Below are 20,815 nucleotides of genomic sequence, written 5' to 3'. Positions count from 1 at the left end.
GCACCCCAATGTTCATAGCAACTCTATTTACAATAACCAAGACATGGAAGCCACCTAAATGTCCATTGACAGATGAACGGATAAAGAAAATGTGGTTTATATATATTATGGGATATTAGCCATAAAAAAGAATTGAAATAATGCATTTGCAGGGACATGGATGGACCCAGAGATTATCATATTAAGTGAAGTAAGTCAGACAGAGAAAGATAAATATCATATGATATTATTTATATGTAGAATCTAAAAATATGATACAAATGAATTTATTTACAAAACAGAAATAGACTCACAGACATAGAAAACAAACTTATGGTTATCAAAGGGGAAAATGGGGAGGGATAAATTGGGAGTTTGGGATTAACATATACACACTACCGAATATAAAATAGATGAACAAAAGGGACCTGCTGTATAGCACAGGGAACTATATTCAGTATCTTGTAATAATATATGATGAAAAAGAATCTGAAACAGAATATATATGTGTATATACACATGTATATGTATATGTATGTATATATTTGTGTGTATAAAAATTACTTTGCTATAAACCTCAAAGTAACACAATTTTGTAAAACAACTATACTTCAATAAAGAAAACGTGATTGAAATTCTAAAAAAAAGACATGATGTGCACAGCTGAATATTCCTAAAGCACCCTGTAAGAAACAGACTAATGCTGTGGAAACCAGATATGTACAGTTATGAACTCAGTTTTATCAGGGCCACAGTTGCAAGTCATCTTGAAATTGTTTGACTTTGAGAATATTGGCATTATTACACTGAGATTTCAACATTTAAAATGAACACTGGAAATTTTTCATTCAAATATTTCTATTCTAAAATTAAATAAAATACCAATAAAACTAATTAAATTTCAAGCATTCTAAGAGAAATGAGTAGAAATGCTTAACTACTCTTGGAAATGACATAAAGAAGTATCAATTCTATTCAACCCATGAAACAAATAGAAACATATCCTTGAGAGTATTACCAGTTTAGAAAGTTAAACCAAGATGAAAGGCAAATGAAATAAAAAGAAAGGGAAAAAAGAGAGAATGGAAAGAAGGGGAAAGTAAGAGATGGATGGAGATGAGAAAGAAAGGAAAACTAGAGAAGGAAGGATAAAAGAAGCAGCACATCATGTGAGTGCAACCTGAAAGTCGTTTATCACTGGTTTTGAACCGCTGATTAGTTCCGTATAGGTTTAAAACAGTGCTTTCTGCATGGGGCTGCAGTTGTTATGCTCTTAGTTTTACACAAGTGTAGTTTTTGAAATCCCAAGTTTCTCATTTAATCAGAGACATTTGGCTCTTTGGCTAAAAAATGACTCAGATGATAAAAATGTACCTCAGAGATTTATAGCAGTGATTCTTAAATTTGATTCCTCAACACCACGCGGGAAGTATTTTCTTTGTTTATTTGAGCAAAGATTTACATATATTCCTTACTAACTACCAGGCAGTACTCTGGTTATTTTACGTGCATTACGTCCTTTAATTCTTATAATAATCCAATGAGGGAGGTACTATTATTTGCATGTCACTGGTGAGAAAAGTGGAGCATGAAGTTCTCAAGTCAATGGCACAAGATCTCAGTACTAGAAAAGGCAGTGCCAGGGTTTGCCTCAAAGGGATTCTGATGACAGAGCCTGTGCTTTCACTTCTACCTTACATTGTCCATCAATTGTGATGGGAGGCCCCCTCCCCAGAGCTTCTCACTGTGCTGGTGAGATTCTGAGATCTATGTTTTATCTCACCAGAGTTTTACCTCCTGCGTGGTATACATACACAATGGAATATTACCCAGCCATAAAAAAGAATGAAATAATGACATTGGCAGCAACATGGATGGACCTAGAGATTATCATACTAAGTGAAGTAAGTCAAAGAAAGACAAATATCATGTGATGATATCAAGTGATGATATCACTTATATGTGGAATCTAAGAAATAATACAAATGAACTTATTTACAAAACAGAAATAGACTCACAGACATAGAAAACAAACTTAAGGCTACCAAAAGGGAAATGGGGGGAGGGATAAATTGGGAGTTTGGGATTAACAGATACAAACTACTATATATAAAATAGATAAGCAACAAGGACCTACCGTATAGTACAGGGAACTATATTCAATATCTTTTAATAACCTATAATTGCAAAGAATCTGAAAAAGAGTATATATAACAGAATCATTTTTTCTATATACCTGAAACATTATAAATTAACTATACTTCAATAAAAATTTAAAACATAAAAAATGAAAAGAGCAAAGAATAATATGTTATCAGTGAATGTTTTTGGGTGATAAGATTCAAGTGTTTCTTACATATTTATTTGTTGCTTATCCTTACTTTTCAAATTTTCTGCATGAAATACTTTTGTAATAAGAAAAGCACAATAAAAACATTATAATTTTTTTAAAGTAGATAAACATCAAGGTCCTTCTATATAGCACAGGGAACTATATTCAATATCTTGTAATACCTTATAATGGAAAAGAATCCGAAAAAGAATATTTATATGCAACTGAATCACTTTGCTGTACACCTGAAACTAACACAACATTGTAAATCAACTATAGTTCCATAATTAAAAAATATAAGATTCTGAGTGATCAAACATACTTCATTCCACAGTGCCCTATATGTTTGTTTGTTTTATTTAAATTCCAAGTTTTTAGAAATAAATCAAATAGTGGTTTTAGGATAAGGTTAAAATTCAATATCAAAAAAGATAACAAGAAAGGAAGAAGGAACCCTGTGCATAACACTTCCCTAGAAATAAATGGACTAAACTATGCTTTACAGCCCTTTAACCACTCTTATCAAAACCTTAGTCTACTTTGTCTAGGACAGTACTCATCTAGGACAGAATTCTGACAGTGATGTTGCCAGAACCAAGTTTTAGCATCATAGAATTTGAGCGCTGCAATGTGAAAATAAATAGAGTTAAGCAGCTTACCCTGCAAGTTAAGTGAGAAAACCAAAACAAAGACCCTAAATTAGAGGTTTCTCAGTTGTCAGAACTCTCTCCTGTTGTCTCCAACAGACATTGGGAAACCATGGCCTCTGCTATGTCTGTATCTCCAATCATCCAACTACTGCTGTGTTCAGCCAACCTAGCACCGCAAAACCAGTCTGCTAGAGAGAAAATGGGGCTCCATTCCTGTCTAGGGCTCCACCTAATTACAGGGGTGAACAGCCTAGGAAACAAAGAAATCTCAAGTATCCTCTACTTTTAAGGCTCTGAAAATCCAGAAACATCTTGGGATAAACTTTTCCTCTTCAGCATCCCTTTTCCTGCTCTCCCCTCCAGGTATTCCCCACCCATATTCCCCCAACGTGCCTACCCCTACATCTGGAGATGAAGAGAGTTTATGAACAGGAAGCTCATCCAATCCTATGTTACCTTCCAGAGGTTAGATGACTAAATAGAGAGTAAATATGGGCCTGCCTTCTGTATGCCACTCATCATGTCTTCAATCAGCAAAGACTTTGGGCAAAAAGAAATGAGGCAGGGGATTGTGACAACCCCAGATCAGGAAGAGGTCAAACCTCCACAAAGTGGCAGGAGAGGAAACGTGCTCATACACACGTCTTCTAGCATTTTCTCTTTCCCCATCTCACTACTCTCCACTAGCTCAGGACTTGATACCAGCTTGATAAATCCAAGTCTATGAGTCTTATCTGAGCATGACTTGTGAGGGGAAAAATTTCCAAATCTGTTAATAGGTATAGTCAACCTTCACTCAGCTACCCTATCAAAGAAAGAACAAACAAAAAGTAGATAATATTTGCATAACCTTCTTACATGTTTTATTTAATTTAAGATATTTGCTATCTAAATTCCCTTTTCAGTCAATCAACATATATTTATGGAGTGTCTACTATATGCCATGGACTGTTTCAGTTCCACTCATATATTCAACATGCCATTCATCTGATTTTTAACTAAAAAGACCTTTTTATTCCACCTCCCAATTGTAGCTATCATAGTCTGTCAAAATTGCTCTTCTCTCCTGTATTTATAGTCAGTCATTACTAGTCATCATGAGGCCATCTGCACTGTGCCACTGGGTAGTGACACGCAGCCTTTGTTCAATCCCTAAGATGCCGCATCTTGCAGGATGGATATTAATGTTACTAAATCCATCTTCAACGTTCCCAAACAACAGTGTTCATAACAGCTATTATATTTCTGCAGTAACAAGAAGAAGGGGTACTGCATATTATTAGCAGAAACCTCCCATTACAATAGAATTATGATGTTATAAACAGAAAATAGATTTCCCTTTCTCTCTTTTTAATGTGCTGCTTTATATTCTTGGAAAGACAATTCCTATACAAAAGTGGTTACACTTGTCAGGCATGTAGTATGATTTCACACAGCTACAAGCATCTCCTATGGGCTACCAGCTAGATGTTAAACCTTTAGTTTAACAATGGTTAAATTCTGATTTAACAATCAGAATCACATGTGGAGTGGTCTGGGAAGGAGTTCAATCATCTGGGTTATTTTTAATTGTTTATGTATTTTTCAGGATGGTTTGTTGCATATTCAGCAGTAATACACCACTGATTTAAGTCTTTGCCCAGTATATAAAAACCAACTCAAATTCTTCTGGCATCTGAAGAATTTAAGTCAGAGGATCATCAACGTAAGTGAGGTGGTCCAATTGGCTTGTGATTTGTTCCATAATTGATGTTTTATATTCCAGCCCATCAACACAGATATGTGGTATTTTCCTATTAAACATGGAAGAATATCCTTCAAGTGCACAAGGGAGTTGGTTTTCACAAATTGTCTTAACACCCAAAGCTTCTAATTCATCTCTCATTCTCCTATTTAAGATAGAGGCATTAATTAACACAACAAAATAGCAGTGCCAGCTCAATGACTAATGGTAACTGAAATTAGCAGCGTGGTTAAAGTTGTTGGGAATTAGAGGGAAGCATACCCATATGAATGGAGCAGCTTGTATGCAGTTCCAGGCAACGACAAGCAAGGGAGCCCAGTGTAGCCAGAGTTTCAGAAATTTTGGAAGTCATAAATCCACATTTTATGTGAATTCTTTTGATTTTTAAATATAGGCAACTAATTTGGAGTTTAATAAAAAGCCTATGGAGACCCGCACTTGTGCAATAAACAAACCTATGTAGGTTGGATTTGATAGAGGACATGAGAGTTTGTGATGTATTATTTCAACTGGTATCATTGATTACCACATTGATGTAAGGACAGTTAGAGGTGTACTGAGGAGAGAAGGGCATCGGTGCAGCCAGAAGGTGTGTCACTACAGACAAATTTTTCTGAATTTATTATTTTACTTAACACTGGTCCTGCCTTGAGCCAGTAAAAAGTCATTCTTACTTGTGATAAAGCAACTATTTTCAAGAAAGGAAACAGAGATTTGAGAAAGGCATGGTCTTCACAACATTGCATGGGCTAGGATTTTTACCCCAGTGGCTAGGAGTCCATATGAAAAAAATTAGAAAATTAAAAGATAAGCTTTTAAAAAGTAGCTGTTTGATGTGGGTGCAGCTATTTTATCTTTCCTTTGACTTATAAAAATGCTGGATAGTGCTTTCTTTTTTTAAGTGGCAATTAAGCATATTTTTACACTGAGGAAAAGTTGATAATTTAAGCATATGTAGTATAATTTTATTGTATTTTTATTAAATAAAGCTGCAATTCAGTGCCATAAGCCACAACATTAACTTCTTGAATTCCTGATAACACATATTTGACCATCGGTGTGTGTTACATCAGTGTGTTTCTCTTGAAATTGTCAGAAACATAGTAATATACTCAAAGAATATGATAAATCTGTCAGACATGTTCCTATGTATTTTAACTTAGAGTTAAAGAAGATCAGAGACAAATAACAAAAGCAACAATAAATTATAACAATGTAATGATCAAAGCTTTGGTTGGAGCACAGGAGAGAGACGTTGCCATGGAAGGTATCTTGGAGGGAGATTTGGGCACTCCACGTAGGTTCCTGATATTTCAAAGAGAACATCAATAGCACATATTCAGACATTTTGGGCAGGGCATCTAAGGTAAAGACAGAGACAGATTTAACCTAATGAAGCTTAAGTGTGAGGGTCCTCCTGAGGATTCTTTTGCCTAACATTTTCCAAAGCTCTCTTGGCATTCCTCCAGGGAAGCTTGGACAAAGCTGCTGCTCCAGCTGGGCTGCTATGGACTGGGTGTCACTTCTGTGTCCTTGTGGTAGTGCTGGGGCTATGGATGAATCCAGAGAGCTGCCTCTACTACCTCTAGCCAACAGAGTCAACCTGATGAACCTCAGGACCTCAGGGAGCTTTGACCTCAAGAAGAAGGATTTGAACCAATATACTGCTCTGCTACCTGCTAGGAGGCCACTAAAGCCTGGGGTCCACAGCTATTTGCAGCTAATCTTCACACAAGTCCCCAAACCCCAGGGCCAGAAGACTTAGAGGGGAGGTGAACCAGGACACCTGGCAGAGCTAAGCATAACCCCAGGCTTGAAGCTCTGACCAAGAAGGAGTAACGGAGGATGTTACAGGTGCAGCATTAGTTATAACAAACGGCAATGTTGAAAGAAAACTTTCCATGTCATTGAAAATAATTTAAGTGTTTTTTGATATACAATTCTAGAGAAAAGCTGAATTATATTTCTATTCTTACCAAAGAAAATCATGTTGATAAAACGATCATCCTACGTAGAGGTAATCAAGGACTGTGTAGCCAAGAAATGTTGGGGAAAGTTTATAGATGATATATTAATGTCTTGATTTTGTAATATTTGTGTCTTTAGTCAACCTGTAGGCTTTTGTTGGTTAATATTATCTTTATTCTAAAGTAGTATTCATATTTATATCTACTATTATATACACAGTGTTGTATTCTTTGTGCTATAAAAGGACCCTGAAGTTATAAACTTCAAGGTTTTCAAAACCTGAGTCCACATTTAATAAGAAACCTGGGACAGAATCATGTACTTAAGTAGGGCTCTACCAAGGCCTTGGAAATACTCAGAAGGCATTCAAAATTTTGTGATGGGGTTCAGAAATATCGTGGGAGGAGAAACCCTAGGACATTTTACAAATATAAATGTATCTACAAAACTCATGAATTGAGCTCATTTTGAAACAATTTTGATTTAGTTGAATTAAAAGTAGAGTATCCATAGGTCGTCCACTGGGTTAGAAGAAAATCCTGGCAGATTTGTCCCTCTTTCTACCACTGTCACTAGTTTCCTCACTTCATCCCCATAGTGTTTCCCACTTTGTTTTTCTTCACATATGTCCATAGTGGTCTGTTCTTGTTTTAGAATTGATTAACTTTTTAAACAATTTTAAAAAATTTATTCAAGATCATCCCCATTCCTAGTGATCTCTCTCAATCCCTTTGTGTATTTTATATGGCTCTTCTAAATTGGACATAGTAAGCACTGCTAATAGTTAAGAAAATTGGAAACAGTAAGTAAGTAAGATGGAAAATTATGTTGCAGAGTGAGAATCAATGGCTTGATATAAAGGCAATCTTTGTAAGGTTTCTCATCAAGACCTGATTTCTGCCTCTTGACAATTGGCACAAAAGGGAGATGACAGCATTGCCGTCCCCATTCTAGGAAGAAAACCTTCCCCAGCCGAACCAGGAGTAGATATACAAGGAGTTATTGCCCAAGAAAATAAGAGGGGCTTACTTGGCCATGATGAAGTAGACATTAATTCCATGCTGTCAGACCATTCGTAACATAGATATAATTCATTGACATAGAGCTATAAAAATGAGTTCACTTATAAATATAAGATGAAGGGAGTTAGTTAACTGCTATTACAATAAGAATTACTGAGTTACATGTAAGCAAATGAGTGGGCTCAAATATGGAAAAGATGTTACTGTAAGGTGCCACACACATTACTGTGAATATATAAATACCACAGTCCAGGAGTAACATTCAAACTCAGAATCTTCTCACTGTAATTCAGCTGAACTCACATCTCCTGTCAATATGTCCTATAACCGCTGCTCTGGAAACTTCTCTCTCTCCCTTGGGGACCACCTGTGCTATTCAGGCTCCTCCTGTGGCTCTTCTTATCCAGCAACCTGGTCTACTGGTACTGGTACTGACCCCTGCTCTCCCACTACCTGCCAGCTGGGCTCCTCTCTCTACAGTGGTTGTCAGGAGACCTGCTGTAAACCTACTAGGTATCAGACATTCTATGTGCTGTCTAGACCTAGCCAGATATCCTGCTACCACTCAAGAACCTCCACACTCTGCAGGCCTTCTCAGACAACTTATTCTGGGTCTCTAGGCTTTGGGTCCAGCGACAGCTGCTCCCAGGGCTATGGATCTGGAAGCTCCTACTTACCAGGCTGTGGTTCCAGTAGCTTCAGACCCATGGCTTGCAGAGTCCGTGGTTTCCCTTCTCTAAACTATGGATCTAGATTCTGTTACCCATCCTACTTCTGGGAACTTCCAGTCTTGTTACAGACCAACCTGCAGATCTGGCTTCTACTGATCATTGTACACAATTTTTAATCTTGTCCAATGTCTTCAATGACTCTGTTCATAACCTTTATTGTTTTCATTATCTGCAGGAAGAATTACCCTCTTATTTCTAATTATCAAATTGTCATCTTATCTCTGGTCTTAAACGTCGGCTGACAAACTTTATCTAACAATTTTTATTATTAAAGTACTAACTCAAAATAAAGTCTAAAGTCTGCATTGCAGATAGAATTGACATTGTATTTTCTTCCAAAATTGTGTGAAAAGTCATTATAATCTAATAAATTAATTGATTCTTATATCCAGCTATGTTTATTATTGTTAGTTGTTTATTATTATTGTTTATGTGATTGTAATAGATAAAAGTGTTTATTGACTAGGGTTTGATTGTGATAGATAAAAGAGATAATATGAAAAGATCAGGGCTTCCCTGGTGGCGCAGTTGTTGAGAGTCTGCCTGCTGATGCAGGGGACACGGGTTCGTGCCCCGGTCTGGGAAGATCCCACATGCTGCGGAGCGGCTGGGACCGTGAGCCATGGCCTCTGAACCTGCATGTCCAGAGCCTGTGTTCCACAATGGGAGAGGCCACAACAGTGAGAGGCCCGCGTACCGCAAATAAAAGAAAAAGATCAATATGCACATGGGAATAGGTTCTGAAATCCTACAAAGTTGGGAATTTGAACAAATTTTAGAGGACCTCAGATATTTTTCTTACTCAGACTATAACTGGTGAAAGAGTATTGTTTGAATAGAATATCTCAGAATCAGAAATTAGATTGATTCCCTTGTAGGATGTGGATCCCCACATAGATACAGTTATAGATATAGTTTTATATAGCTATAATTACCAATGAATATATAGCTATAAATGAATATGTAAATATAGATGAATATATAAATGATATAGTTATAGTTTGATATCCAAGGAATATTTTTCAGACTTCAAGAAGTTAAGAAATTATTAAAACCAAAATATGTGTTATGTGGTATAAACAGACTTACAAGGGATTCAGTAAATAGAAAGGTAAGACATAGATCTTATAATAACTATAATCCATATGCTTAAGAAATAGAGATAGAAAACTTTGGCAGAACATTGAAACATATTAAAAGAATCAAGTAGAAATTCTAATATTAAAAATGCAATAAATTAAATGTAGAATTGGTTACAATTGGATTAAAAATAAATTAGACATAGCTGAAGAAACAATTAGAGATTGTTCAGAATAGTATGTTCAAACTAAAAAGTTAAGAAAGCATAAAAATATTGAACAGCATTCCAGAGCATATGGAACATGGAGAATATGGAAAGGTCTAAAAATTTCAACTGGAGTCCTAAAACAAGTTGTGTGTGTATGTATATATATATATGTATATATATACACACAGACACATGTATATATACATATATATACATATATATACACATATATATATACATATATATACATATATACATATATATACATATACATATATATATACATATATATACACATATATATATACATATATATACATATATATATACATATACATATATATATACATATACATATATATGTGTATATATATACATATATATGTATATACGTGTATATATATATACACGTATATACATACACGTATACGTGTATATACGTGTATATACGTGTATATATACGTATATATGTATATACGTGTATATATGTATATACGTGTATATATGTATATATATGTATATATACGTATATATGTATATACGTATATACGTATATATATACATATATATATGTGTATATATATGTATATATACGTATATATATGTATATATACGTATATATGTATATATACGTATATATGTATATATACGTATATATATGTATATATACGTATATATATATATGTGTATATATATGTATATATATACGTATATATATGTATATATATATGTGTATATATATATATATACACGTATATATATATATACATACATATATACGTATATATGTATATATATATACATATATACGTATATATATGTATATGTATATATATATACGTATATATATATATATATACGTATATATATATACATATATATGTATATATACGTATATATATATACGTGTATATACGTGTATATATGTATATACGTGTATATATGTATATATATACGTATATATACGTATATACGTATATACGTATATACGTATATATATACGTATATATACGTATATACGTATATATATACGTATATATATATGTATATATACGTATATATGTATATACGTATATACGTATATACGTATATATACGTATATATGTATATACGTGTATATACGTATATACGTGTATATACGTGTATATACGTGTACACGTATACGTGTATATATATATACACGTATATACATACACGTATATATATATATCTATACACGTATATATATATATATATACACGTATATATACATACACGTATATATATATACACGTTCATATTCAATGAAGAATTAACAGCCATTGACAAGTCAAGACATCACCAAATCTAAGAGACGAAGCATAGAATAGAAACAGATCCAGAGAGAATTTTCCAAATAGAGGAAAATCAATTCACAAATTCAAGAAATGTTACAAATCCCATGTATGACAAATATGAAGAAAGGCCCACACCTAGGCACAATGGAGTCAAACTGATGAACAAGAAAAAGAAAAAAAAATGTAAAACAACCTATGGGAAAAAATCAAGTTACCTTCAAAAAAAAGCAACAATAGGACTTTCCTGGTGGCACAGTGGTTGAGAGTCCGCCTGCCGATGCAGGGCACACAGGTTCATGCCCCGGTCTGGGAAGATCCCACATGCCACGGAGTGTCTGGAGCTTGTGCTCCACAACGGGAAAGGCCACAACAGTGAGAGGCCCGTGTACCACAAAAACAACAACAACAACAATAAAATTGACAACTGAACTCTAAACATATAGAAAGGGGAAGGTAGGAAAAAAATTAAAAAGCCTCAAATTTGTGAAGAAAGAACAATTTAAAACTAGAATACATCACTAGTGAGTATCTGTTTCAAAAAGGAAATAGAAATACAGATATTTTCAGACAATTGAAAACTTCGAGAACTTGTCACTAGCCTTCCAGCACAAAATATATAGATAAAAGTTATACATAGTTAAAAGCAAAATGATCCTAGCTTATAGCAAAAAAATGTAGGAAAGAATAAAGAGTAAATAAAAAATATATATTGGGTACATTTAAGCAAATATTGCCTGTAAAAACATGGGGACAAATATTTATCAATATGCATAAGCATACATAAAATGAAAATACTAACATAAAAATACATGAATTGGTGTAAGGATAAATGGTCTTAAGATTTCTCACATTCTTGCATTGTACAGAAAACAGTAAAAATATGAATTTATATTAGCAAATCAACAATCGGCTGTGATCCCTAAGACAGCACTGCCCAAGAGAACTTTCTTTGATGCTGAAAATATTTTTTATCTGTAATTTCCAATATTTGGTATCCATTAGCCACACGTTATCTGTTGTGCACTTGAAATGTGATGAATATGACTGAGGAACTGAATTTTAATTTAATTTAATTTAATGTATGCAAATTGAATTTGATATATGTGGCTAGTGCCTACTCTATTGGATGGTGTGGTCTTAGGGTAACATTTAAATAACTAATGAAGTAATATATATCCTCCTGGTAGTCCGACAGATTGATTGTTAAGAAATATCTTGATTAATATACAATAAACTTCTTAACATATAGCAAACTTTGAAATTAATAAAGTAGAACTAGCATTTTTGTTTCTTTTGCCAGATATATCTTTTATGTTTCCTTTTCTGTTTCCTCATATTTAAGAAAATCTCCTTTATGTAGAAAATAGTTTTGATTTTCATTCCAGTCTGATATTCTAAGTCTTTTATATGGACTATTTGTCACATTATATTTAACTTAATTATTGATACAGTCAGATTTCTACCTACATATTTACTATTTTATTGTTATTTAATCCATCTTTTATGTTTCTTTTTGTCTCCTTTCATGCATTTGAGGAGTAATAAAATGGTTTAATGCTATAATTTTACTCTTTTGTTATTTTTTCCAGGCTTTTAATTTTTAAGCAAAATCTTAGATTTTAATGATTATTCTTAATTTATTACTATTTACTTCTTCTTATATATTAAGAACCACTTAATTAGTGCTGTGTACAACGTGTATTTAGACATAATTTACTCATATTTCAGTCTTCTTTTCCCCTCCTGCAATTCCAAATTTCCCCCTGAGATTATTGTCTTTTTAATTTGAGAAAATCCTTCAATATTCATTTTAGTTCAGGTTTACCTGTTATGGAAAGCTCTATAAAAAGAAGATATTTGGGTATTTTACAGTGGAAAAATAATCTTAAAGGTATAGAGTAGATAAAAAGTATGTTTTAAAGTGAAAAAGAAAATCATATGAAAGAATCTGAAGGTAGAAATATTCAGAAGGTATTACTTGGGAGTTGTTCTAGAGAAGAAAGACCTCTAGAAAATTTTAAATATAGATGACAAAAGGGACAATATATATATATGAAAAGCCATAAACTATACTCATATTGAACTTTTTAATTTAAACTACAGAGATGGAAAACCCCATAAAGTCACTACTTATCTCCAATTGACTCTAAAATATTTGACTCTGAGTCATTTCACAGGTGCACATATTGGCATCCCCTGCGTTTCTGCTTCAGAGTAGACTTCTTTAGTCATTTTTGCCTCTAAACATTTGTTCTGGTTTATCTCTGTGATCCACCATATTTCTTATTCAGTTTATCTGATCTATTTTCTCTTTCTAAAGAATTTGAGAAGCAATTTTATAATAAAATATATAAAAATAATTTTAGGCAATGAAATAAAGTTAGGGAAAGAAAATCATTGGTGGCAAATAGGGTGCCTTTATTCCACTGACAAAAAAAATTTACTTCATCTTAATCTCTTCCCTTAGAGGTAAACAGCCCCCAGCCAATATACAGTCAAATGAACAAAGAATCTTGGCCAGCGAGAAGAGTAGGGGATTTTCTGGTCATGATGAGATGGCATCAAAGACATGTAGTCATAGAATTTCTGACTTTGGAACAGGTCATTAGCTTAGTGCTTTAACAACACGGTGAATTCACCCATGAATATGAGATGAAAGGAATTTTTCATCTGCAAATACAGAAGGTATTATTGAATTACACATACAGAGATGAGAGATTACAAGCATGAGAAAGGTGACTGTGTAGAATGCCACACCCATGGCTAAGAGTATAAAAACACCCCAGTCCAGGAGGTGACATTAAACCTCAGAATCTTCTCATTGTCACTCATTGGAACTCACATCTCCTGCCAACATGTCCTACTATCACTGCTCAGGAAACTTCTCCTCCCGCTCCCTTGGGGACCACCTGTGCTACTCAGGCTCCTCCTGTGGCTCTTCCTACCCCAGCAACCTGGTCTACAGCACTGACCACTGCTCTCCCAGCTCCTGCCGTCTGGGCTCCTCTCTCCAGAGTGGCTGCTATGAGCCCATCAGGTGCCTTACATCCTGTGTGCTATCCAGTCCCTGCCAGACATTCTGCTACTGCCCAAGGACCTGCATGCTCTACAGTCCTTGCTGGACAACTTATCCTGGGTCTCTGGGCTCTCGGTCCAGCAGAGGCTGCTCCCTGGGCTATGGATCCAGAAGCTGCTACACACTGGGCTTTGGATCCCATGGCTTCAGACCCCTGGGTTATGAAGACTATGCCTTCGCTTAGTTGAGCCATAGATCCGGGTTCTGCCGTCCATCCTACTTTGCCTCTAGGAGTTGCCAATCACTGTGTTACCGACCAATCTGTGGATCTGCCTTCTATTGATCAGCTTGTGGAACATTCAGATGTGAGCAATGTGTCCAACCTCTATACAGAGCTTCTATCATCTTCATGATCTTCGGGAATATCACCTGTTCTTCATCTTTTTTCCATTCGTAAAATACTGACCAAAAAACTGTCTGCCACATATACTGAACTTAATAATTAATTTTATGGAATAAATTAACGGAATTAGTAAAATGAATGAAATATATTACTAAATCAATTAATGAAATTCATGTTAACAAACAATGAATTAATGTTAATGAATTAATGGGATCATTGTTCATGAATTTTATTCACAAAATGGATAAAAACCTAAATGAATATAATCTAATAAACTCATTCAATCTGGCTTGCAAATATGCTACTAATTTTATTGTTAGTTTTAACTAGTTAAGCGGGTTTTTTTTTCTTTTGCTTTTTTTGGAGGCTGTTTTTGAGTTAACGTTTACTATACCTCTGAAAGCAAACTTTGAAAAACTAATATTGAGAGATTTGAACTAATTTATTTGAGGGTTTAAACATTTTCTTCTTCTGAAATCCTTACATTGCATGTATAAACTTCACGTGAATAATAATCTCAGGAGTGGCATAGAGCACATTTTCTTCAAAGAATATGGGGCCTTGATGTTTGCTGACTGAAGGAGAAAAGCAAGCAATTTGGAAAATACAACTGAATGGGGAAAAATTTTAGGTTATATGAAAAGTTTTGTACATTAGTTTAGAGAGCTTTCTTTGATTCAGTCAATGTTGGGTGGCAAAAAAAACATATCCCTTCATCTCATTGAGTATCTTTGTATGTAATTGATTTCTTCACAGGTGTAAAGAGGAAGCCAATTATATTTGGTGAGAATTAATTAGGTTCATGAGATGTAGAGTTTCACCTTATTGTATCCAAGATCCAAATTAAACATGGCTGGAAAAACAAGGCTTTCAAACCATCAGAAGTCGCTATTTCATTCATATTGGAACACACATTTACACACTCCTTGTTTTTATGTTTTATGTTGCAATTCTGACATTTTATAGGTCACATATTTCAGAAAACAGCATAGTGCTAATATAGATAACATATTGATAAGGTCTAAAGAAAATAGCCAAAAGACAGTATCTTTATACAGAGATAAAGAACAAGGTTCAAAGAATTTTCCTGTTCATCATTTTTCAGATCACTGTAAGAATTATGAGAAACACACATTTTATGAACTAGTTGTTTTACACAGAAGGAAATGAAGACTCAAAGCAGATTAAGTGTTCACTATAGGTCCCAGTCTTACAATAAAACCAAATAAAACCATCTATCTATATGATAGATGAGGACTAATATAAGAAGTGAAGACGCAAGCAACATGGGAGAGAATAAGGAGAATTCTGAGAAGGTGAAATAAAATGATCAAAGCAGAGAGGTACAAAGGTACTTGTGTTCAGGAAATTATTGAAAATCAAGTTACAATTTGTATGGATTAGTAATGGAAAATCAGCTAGAGAGGTATAATAGGTCTCTTTCACTTCATTGTTTTGGATATCTTGAGTTTTGGATCACATTAATCTTAGGATTCATCTTCTCTTATTCATACTGTTAAAATAGCTTTCTGCCTGCTCATTTTCATTCTATTTTCTACTTATTTAAACATTTTAAAATACTTTATAAAATAAAACTTTTGTCAAATATTATGTAAAATAGTATGTCATTATATTTCCTTATTTTATATAAATATATTCATATTAAATATATAACATAATATAAAAAATATAAAATATATAACAAACAGTTAAATCTCTTAAATCCCCTACTACAAATAAAGTAGCAAAGCATCTGGTAGGCTTTTTGGGGTTCTGGAACAAACATACTCCCCAAGTAGAAGTACCTCTCTGGCCTAATACAAAGCTTCCTTTAGACCAGGAGCAGGAAAAGATTCTGTAGGTCTAGTCTCAGATGCAAGCAACCCTACTGGTTGGGTCAAACAATCTGGCAGACCATATGGTGCTGGTGGCATCTGTGGTATTGAAAAAAATAAAAATACAATAAAACTGCAATGTGAAGTTTACGGCACACCTCAGTGGGAAAATCACAATGCAGGCAAATAAAGTTGTAGAACAAGGTCTTATAATCTGTAGTTGAAAATTAACATATCTTTGGATAATCAGATCCTTGGAAGCTACTTGGACCTGGTAGAGGTACAAAACTTGACCGTGGGACAAATGATCATGCATCTGTAGCTGTCCATCGTGAGCTGCGTTCTGTTGAAACTTCCAAGTCATGAAGTCAGGTGGACTCAGTAGCAATCCATTGTAAGACAGAAATAGCTCATAGAGGAATGAACACTAGCAGAACAAGAAAGCAGGCTCCATGAGCAGAAGCCCAGACCCCCATGTCACCGACCAGCACTGCACCACCACCTCTTTCTCAGATCACATGTGTGGTCACATTTGGTGCCTCAAATGACCAGCTGAAGGAGGAAGGGAAAAGCCCAAGCAAGGCTTGCAGATAGATTGGCTCATTGCATGGATGCCTTTAAACACCATGATGAGAAAAATATGCTTTCTCTATGTGTAGAATCATATGTCTAGCACCTGGTTATCCACTTTGTATAAAAGAGAAAAGTGGTCCCAGTTGACGATACATCTAGATTCCCGGACAGCTGCAATTGACCTGAGCAGCTAGTTAAAAACCTGGAAGGGAGAATATATAATATTCAGACAATAAAATCTGGTATAGAGACATATGGATGGATATATGCAAGTTGGTCCAAAGTGTCAAGATCTTTGTATTTCTTCTCAATGCCCACCAGAATGCATCTATCATGGAAGAGGAACTAAAACATCAAGTTGACAAAATGACTGTCAGTCGAACTAGCTTGCCTTTGCCAGAAGTCCTCACCATGCTGGCAAGATGAGCATGTGAATAAGTGACCAAAGAGGCTATGAATGGGTCCAACAGCATAAGCTCCCACTTACAAATCTGATATAATTAATGCCACTACAAATGTCCAATCTGTCAGCAATGGAGGCTAATGCTAAACTCCCAGTATGGCACTATTCCTCAAGGAAACCAACCGGTCACTTGGTTGCAAGTTAACATGGCCCCCTTGTGCCCTGAAAGGATCAGTGGTTCATCCTCAAACACATAACTACCTATTCAGAGTAAGCCTCTGCTTTTTGTGCTTATCTCAGCAGCAATATTATTCAGGAGCTGATGAAAAACTTGATCCACCAGCATGGAATTCCTCACAAGGCAGCATCTAATCAGGAAATCCACTTCATAGTAGAGACAGCAAGAAATGGGATCCACAAGTTATATCAAAAACCACAGGACCCTGAAGCTGTCTGCCTGATAGTGCATTAAATAGCCCCACTGATGGCAAAGCTGAAGTTTGCTTGGAGCATGGAAGCAATGTCCTAAAAGATTGGGTCCCAAATATCCACTTACTGTCATCCCCAATGACTCGTTTAAGAACTTTGTGCTTCCTATTTCTGCAACTGGAATTTCCAAGGATAGAAGACCTGTTCCCAAAGATAGACTTTCTAACGGACATACCAAGGGTCTCATTGAACTACAACTATGACTGCTGGCTGAGCACTTCGAGTTCCTTGTTTCAGGTAACAGCAAGCAAAAAAAAAAAAAAAAAAGAGTTACCATCTAATCCAAGGGTAGATGATCCTGTTTAGTAGAAAATAGTAGGGTTACTGTTACACAGTGAGGGTAAGAGGGAGTATGTGTGGAGCTCAGTCGATCTACTTGGATGGCCCTTGAAAATTCCCGCCCAATTGATGTGATTTGTCATATGCAGTAACTATAGCAAGAAAAGGGTATGGTTATCAGTGTTCATACTTCTTAGGAAAGGGCATAGGTAATACCACCAAGAAATCCACTGAGACCAATAGAAGTGGTAGCTGAAGCAAATTTCTAATGGATTGTGAAGGAGGGAAATAATGAGTACCCATCTCAGCTCCAAGATCAAATGCGGTGACAGAGTGCGTTTCATCCCACCCAGTCACTCTTGAACATTTCCCCTCAGGAAGAGAGGCCAACCAGAGCTACGGAGAATCTCTCTCCTGATAAGTTGACCCTCAAGGTGAAAATGGTGGACTGTGACAGGTACAGATCTGCACTGGAACTCACATCACACCACTTCAAAAAAGGAATAGCTATCCAGATGTGACAAGTGAGGTTAGCTGACAGCCTTTCTCTGTTGGCTTCCTTGGAATCTGCCTCGGATTTCAAGCCAAGGTCAGGTTTTTCTCATGGCAGCCCCTTGTCAATGACTGAACAAGGTGGTAGAATGGCTTTTTTTCTTTCACAAGTGTTACTCTCTTACAAACTTTTTGTTCTTCCATTCCTGTCTCAGTGCCTGCTTCCTGGAGAATCCAACTAGCAAATATTCTATTCTTTCTTGAAACTTAATGTTTCCTTTTAAGATTATTTTCCTTCATCCTAAAGAATTTCTGTGTTTATTTCAGTGCAAGTTTATCTGATATAATTAGCCCACTGGAAATTAGCACTCAGCTATTATATTATACAACAGAAAAAATAAAATGGAGAACAGGGGTGACAAAGGGAAAATATTTTATATTTTTGAAAGAAATTACAGAAAAGGAACTGGCTTTGAAAAATGCACAAAAATCATTCACAGTATGAAAAGAGAAAAGCCTGAGTTGTTCTAGGATGCAGAACCCAGGTTCTTTTAAAATTTTTATGAGATAAATAAAAATATATGAAAATATATAAATTATATTCATTTTTGAAGTGTTTTTTTTGTAATGGCATTTAGATCCATAGTCTCAAAGCAAGTAGAAGAGATACCTGAAATCCCTGTCTCTTCATCCCTTTTCCCAGTTTCTCAAACTACCATCATTATCCCCACTCCCTCTTCACATGCCCCAAATCAGTTTCTTCCTGTGGTTCCATCTTAATTCAGCCTTCTGGAGTCATTTTGTCTTTAAATGTTTGCCTGATTCCTTTCTGTTTCTAACCATTTCTCATTATGTGTTATTTTTCTTCCCTCCATTGGATATGAGGAGCACTGTATAATAATATGTGATAGATGGAAAATAAATTTGAAGAATGTGAATCAGTAGTGACAAGTAGAATCAATCATTAGAAGCATCCTTATAAAAAACAAAGTTATGCCACTGATCACTTGACATGGTAGAAAAGTGACAGAAGAAATCCCAGAGCAAAGCAGGAGTAGATATACATGGAGTCATGGCCAGGAAGTAAAAAATGGGCTTTCCTGGCCTTAATAGGATGAAGATAACTGACAAATTGTCCTAGAATTTCTGTACAAGAATGGTCATTGGCTTTGTGTTATAACAAATCATGGCACCAGTAAATAGAATAAGTAGGAAACTAGTCAACTGCAATTACAGAGACGATTAATGAATTACACACATGCAGAAGAGGAGTGAAAAATGTGAGAGGATTGCACCAGTACTGTGCCGAACCATTGACAAGAGTATATAATTACCCAGTCCACAAGATGACCTTAGACCTCAGAATATTCTCAGTGTATTTCTGCTGAACTCATATCTCCCGTCAAGATGTCCTACAATTGCTGCTCTGGAAACTTCTCCTCCCACTCCCTTGGGGGCTACCAGTGCTAGCCAGGCTTCTCCCATGGCTCCTTCTAACCCAGCAACCTAGTCTACAGCACTGACCTCTACTCTCCCAACACCTGCCAGCTGGACTCCTCTCTCTACAGTCAGGAGAACTGCTGTGAGCCCACCAGGTGCCAGACATCCTGTGTGGTGTCCAGTCGCTGCCAGACATCCTGCTACCACCCAAGGACCTCCACACTCTGCTGGAAAACTTACCGTGGGTCTCTGGGATTTAGGTTCAGCAGCTGCAACTTTCTGAGCTCTGGATCTGGAAACTGCTACTCATTAGGCTGTGATCCAATGGCTTTAGACCCAGGGTTCCCTCTGTTAGTAGCTCTCCTCCATTCCATTTGTAACATTGCTGGGCTTTCTCCATTGGATATGAGACATCTGCATTAATATTTAATACTTGGAAATTAATTTTGGAGAAAAAAATGAATAGTCACAAGTAGTTTCAATCTTTAGAAGGCTTTTTAGAAGGTCAAAGCTATGCCTCTAACCAAATAAAAAAGAAAGATGGTACCATTTTGATCTCCACCCTTAGAAGGAATGCATACCCCAGCAAAGCCAGACTCAGATACACATGCAGCGTATACCAGGAAGGAGGGATATTCTTGACTGTGATGGGATGGTCATTAATATAAAACGGTCATAGCATTTGTGACATGACTAGCTTATTGGCTTTGTGTTGTAACCAAAACTATTATAGCACCCATAAATACAATGTGTAGGGAACTATGCAGCTGTAATTACAGAAATGATGATTGAGGTAATACTATGCACATGAGGGAGCAGACATGTAGGAATGGTGACCTTGTAGCTGTAAACACG

The 20,815-nt window shown here is 35.6% G+C and overlaps 2 protein-coding genes across 2 annotated transcripts; both read left to right on the top strand.

Moving 5' to 3' along the window:
• Positions 1-8,011: 8,011 nt before the first annotated feature.
• LOC309962497 (uncharacterized protein) lies at positions 8,012-14,389 on the top strand (the record flags this gene model as incomplete). Its single annotated transcript, XM_082840382.1, is given in 4 exon segments — positions 8,012-8,527; positions 12,903-12,921; positions 13,842-14,287; positions 14,291-14,389. Coding segments are annotated over 4 exon segments (1,080 nt in total).
• Positions 14,390-19,927: 5,538 nt separating this feature from the next.
• Positions 19,928-20,106, top strand: KRTAP23-1 (keratin associated protein 23-1; the record flags this gene model as incomplete). Its single annotated transcript, XM_082839562.1, is given in 4 exon segments — positions 19,928-19,987; positions 19,991-20,014; positions 20,018-20,039; positions 20,042-20,106. Coding segments are annotated over 4 exon segments (171 nt in total).
• Positions 20,107-20,815: the final 709 nt, after the last annotated feature.

This window comes from Leucopleurus acutus (assembly GCF_964270905.1).
Source record: "Leucopleurus acutus genome assembly, chromosome: 5".
NCBI lineage: Eukaryota > Metazoa > Chordata > Mammalia > Artiodactyla > Delphinidae > Leucopleurus > Leucopleurus acutus.
The sequence above is the reverse complement of the archived record's forward strand: the minus strand, read 5'-3'. Positions and strand labels throughout refer to the sequence as shown.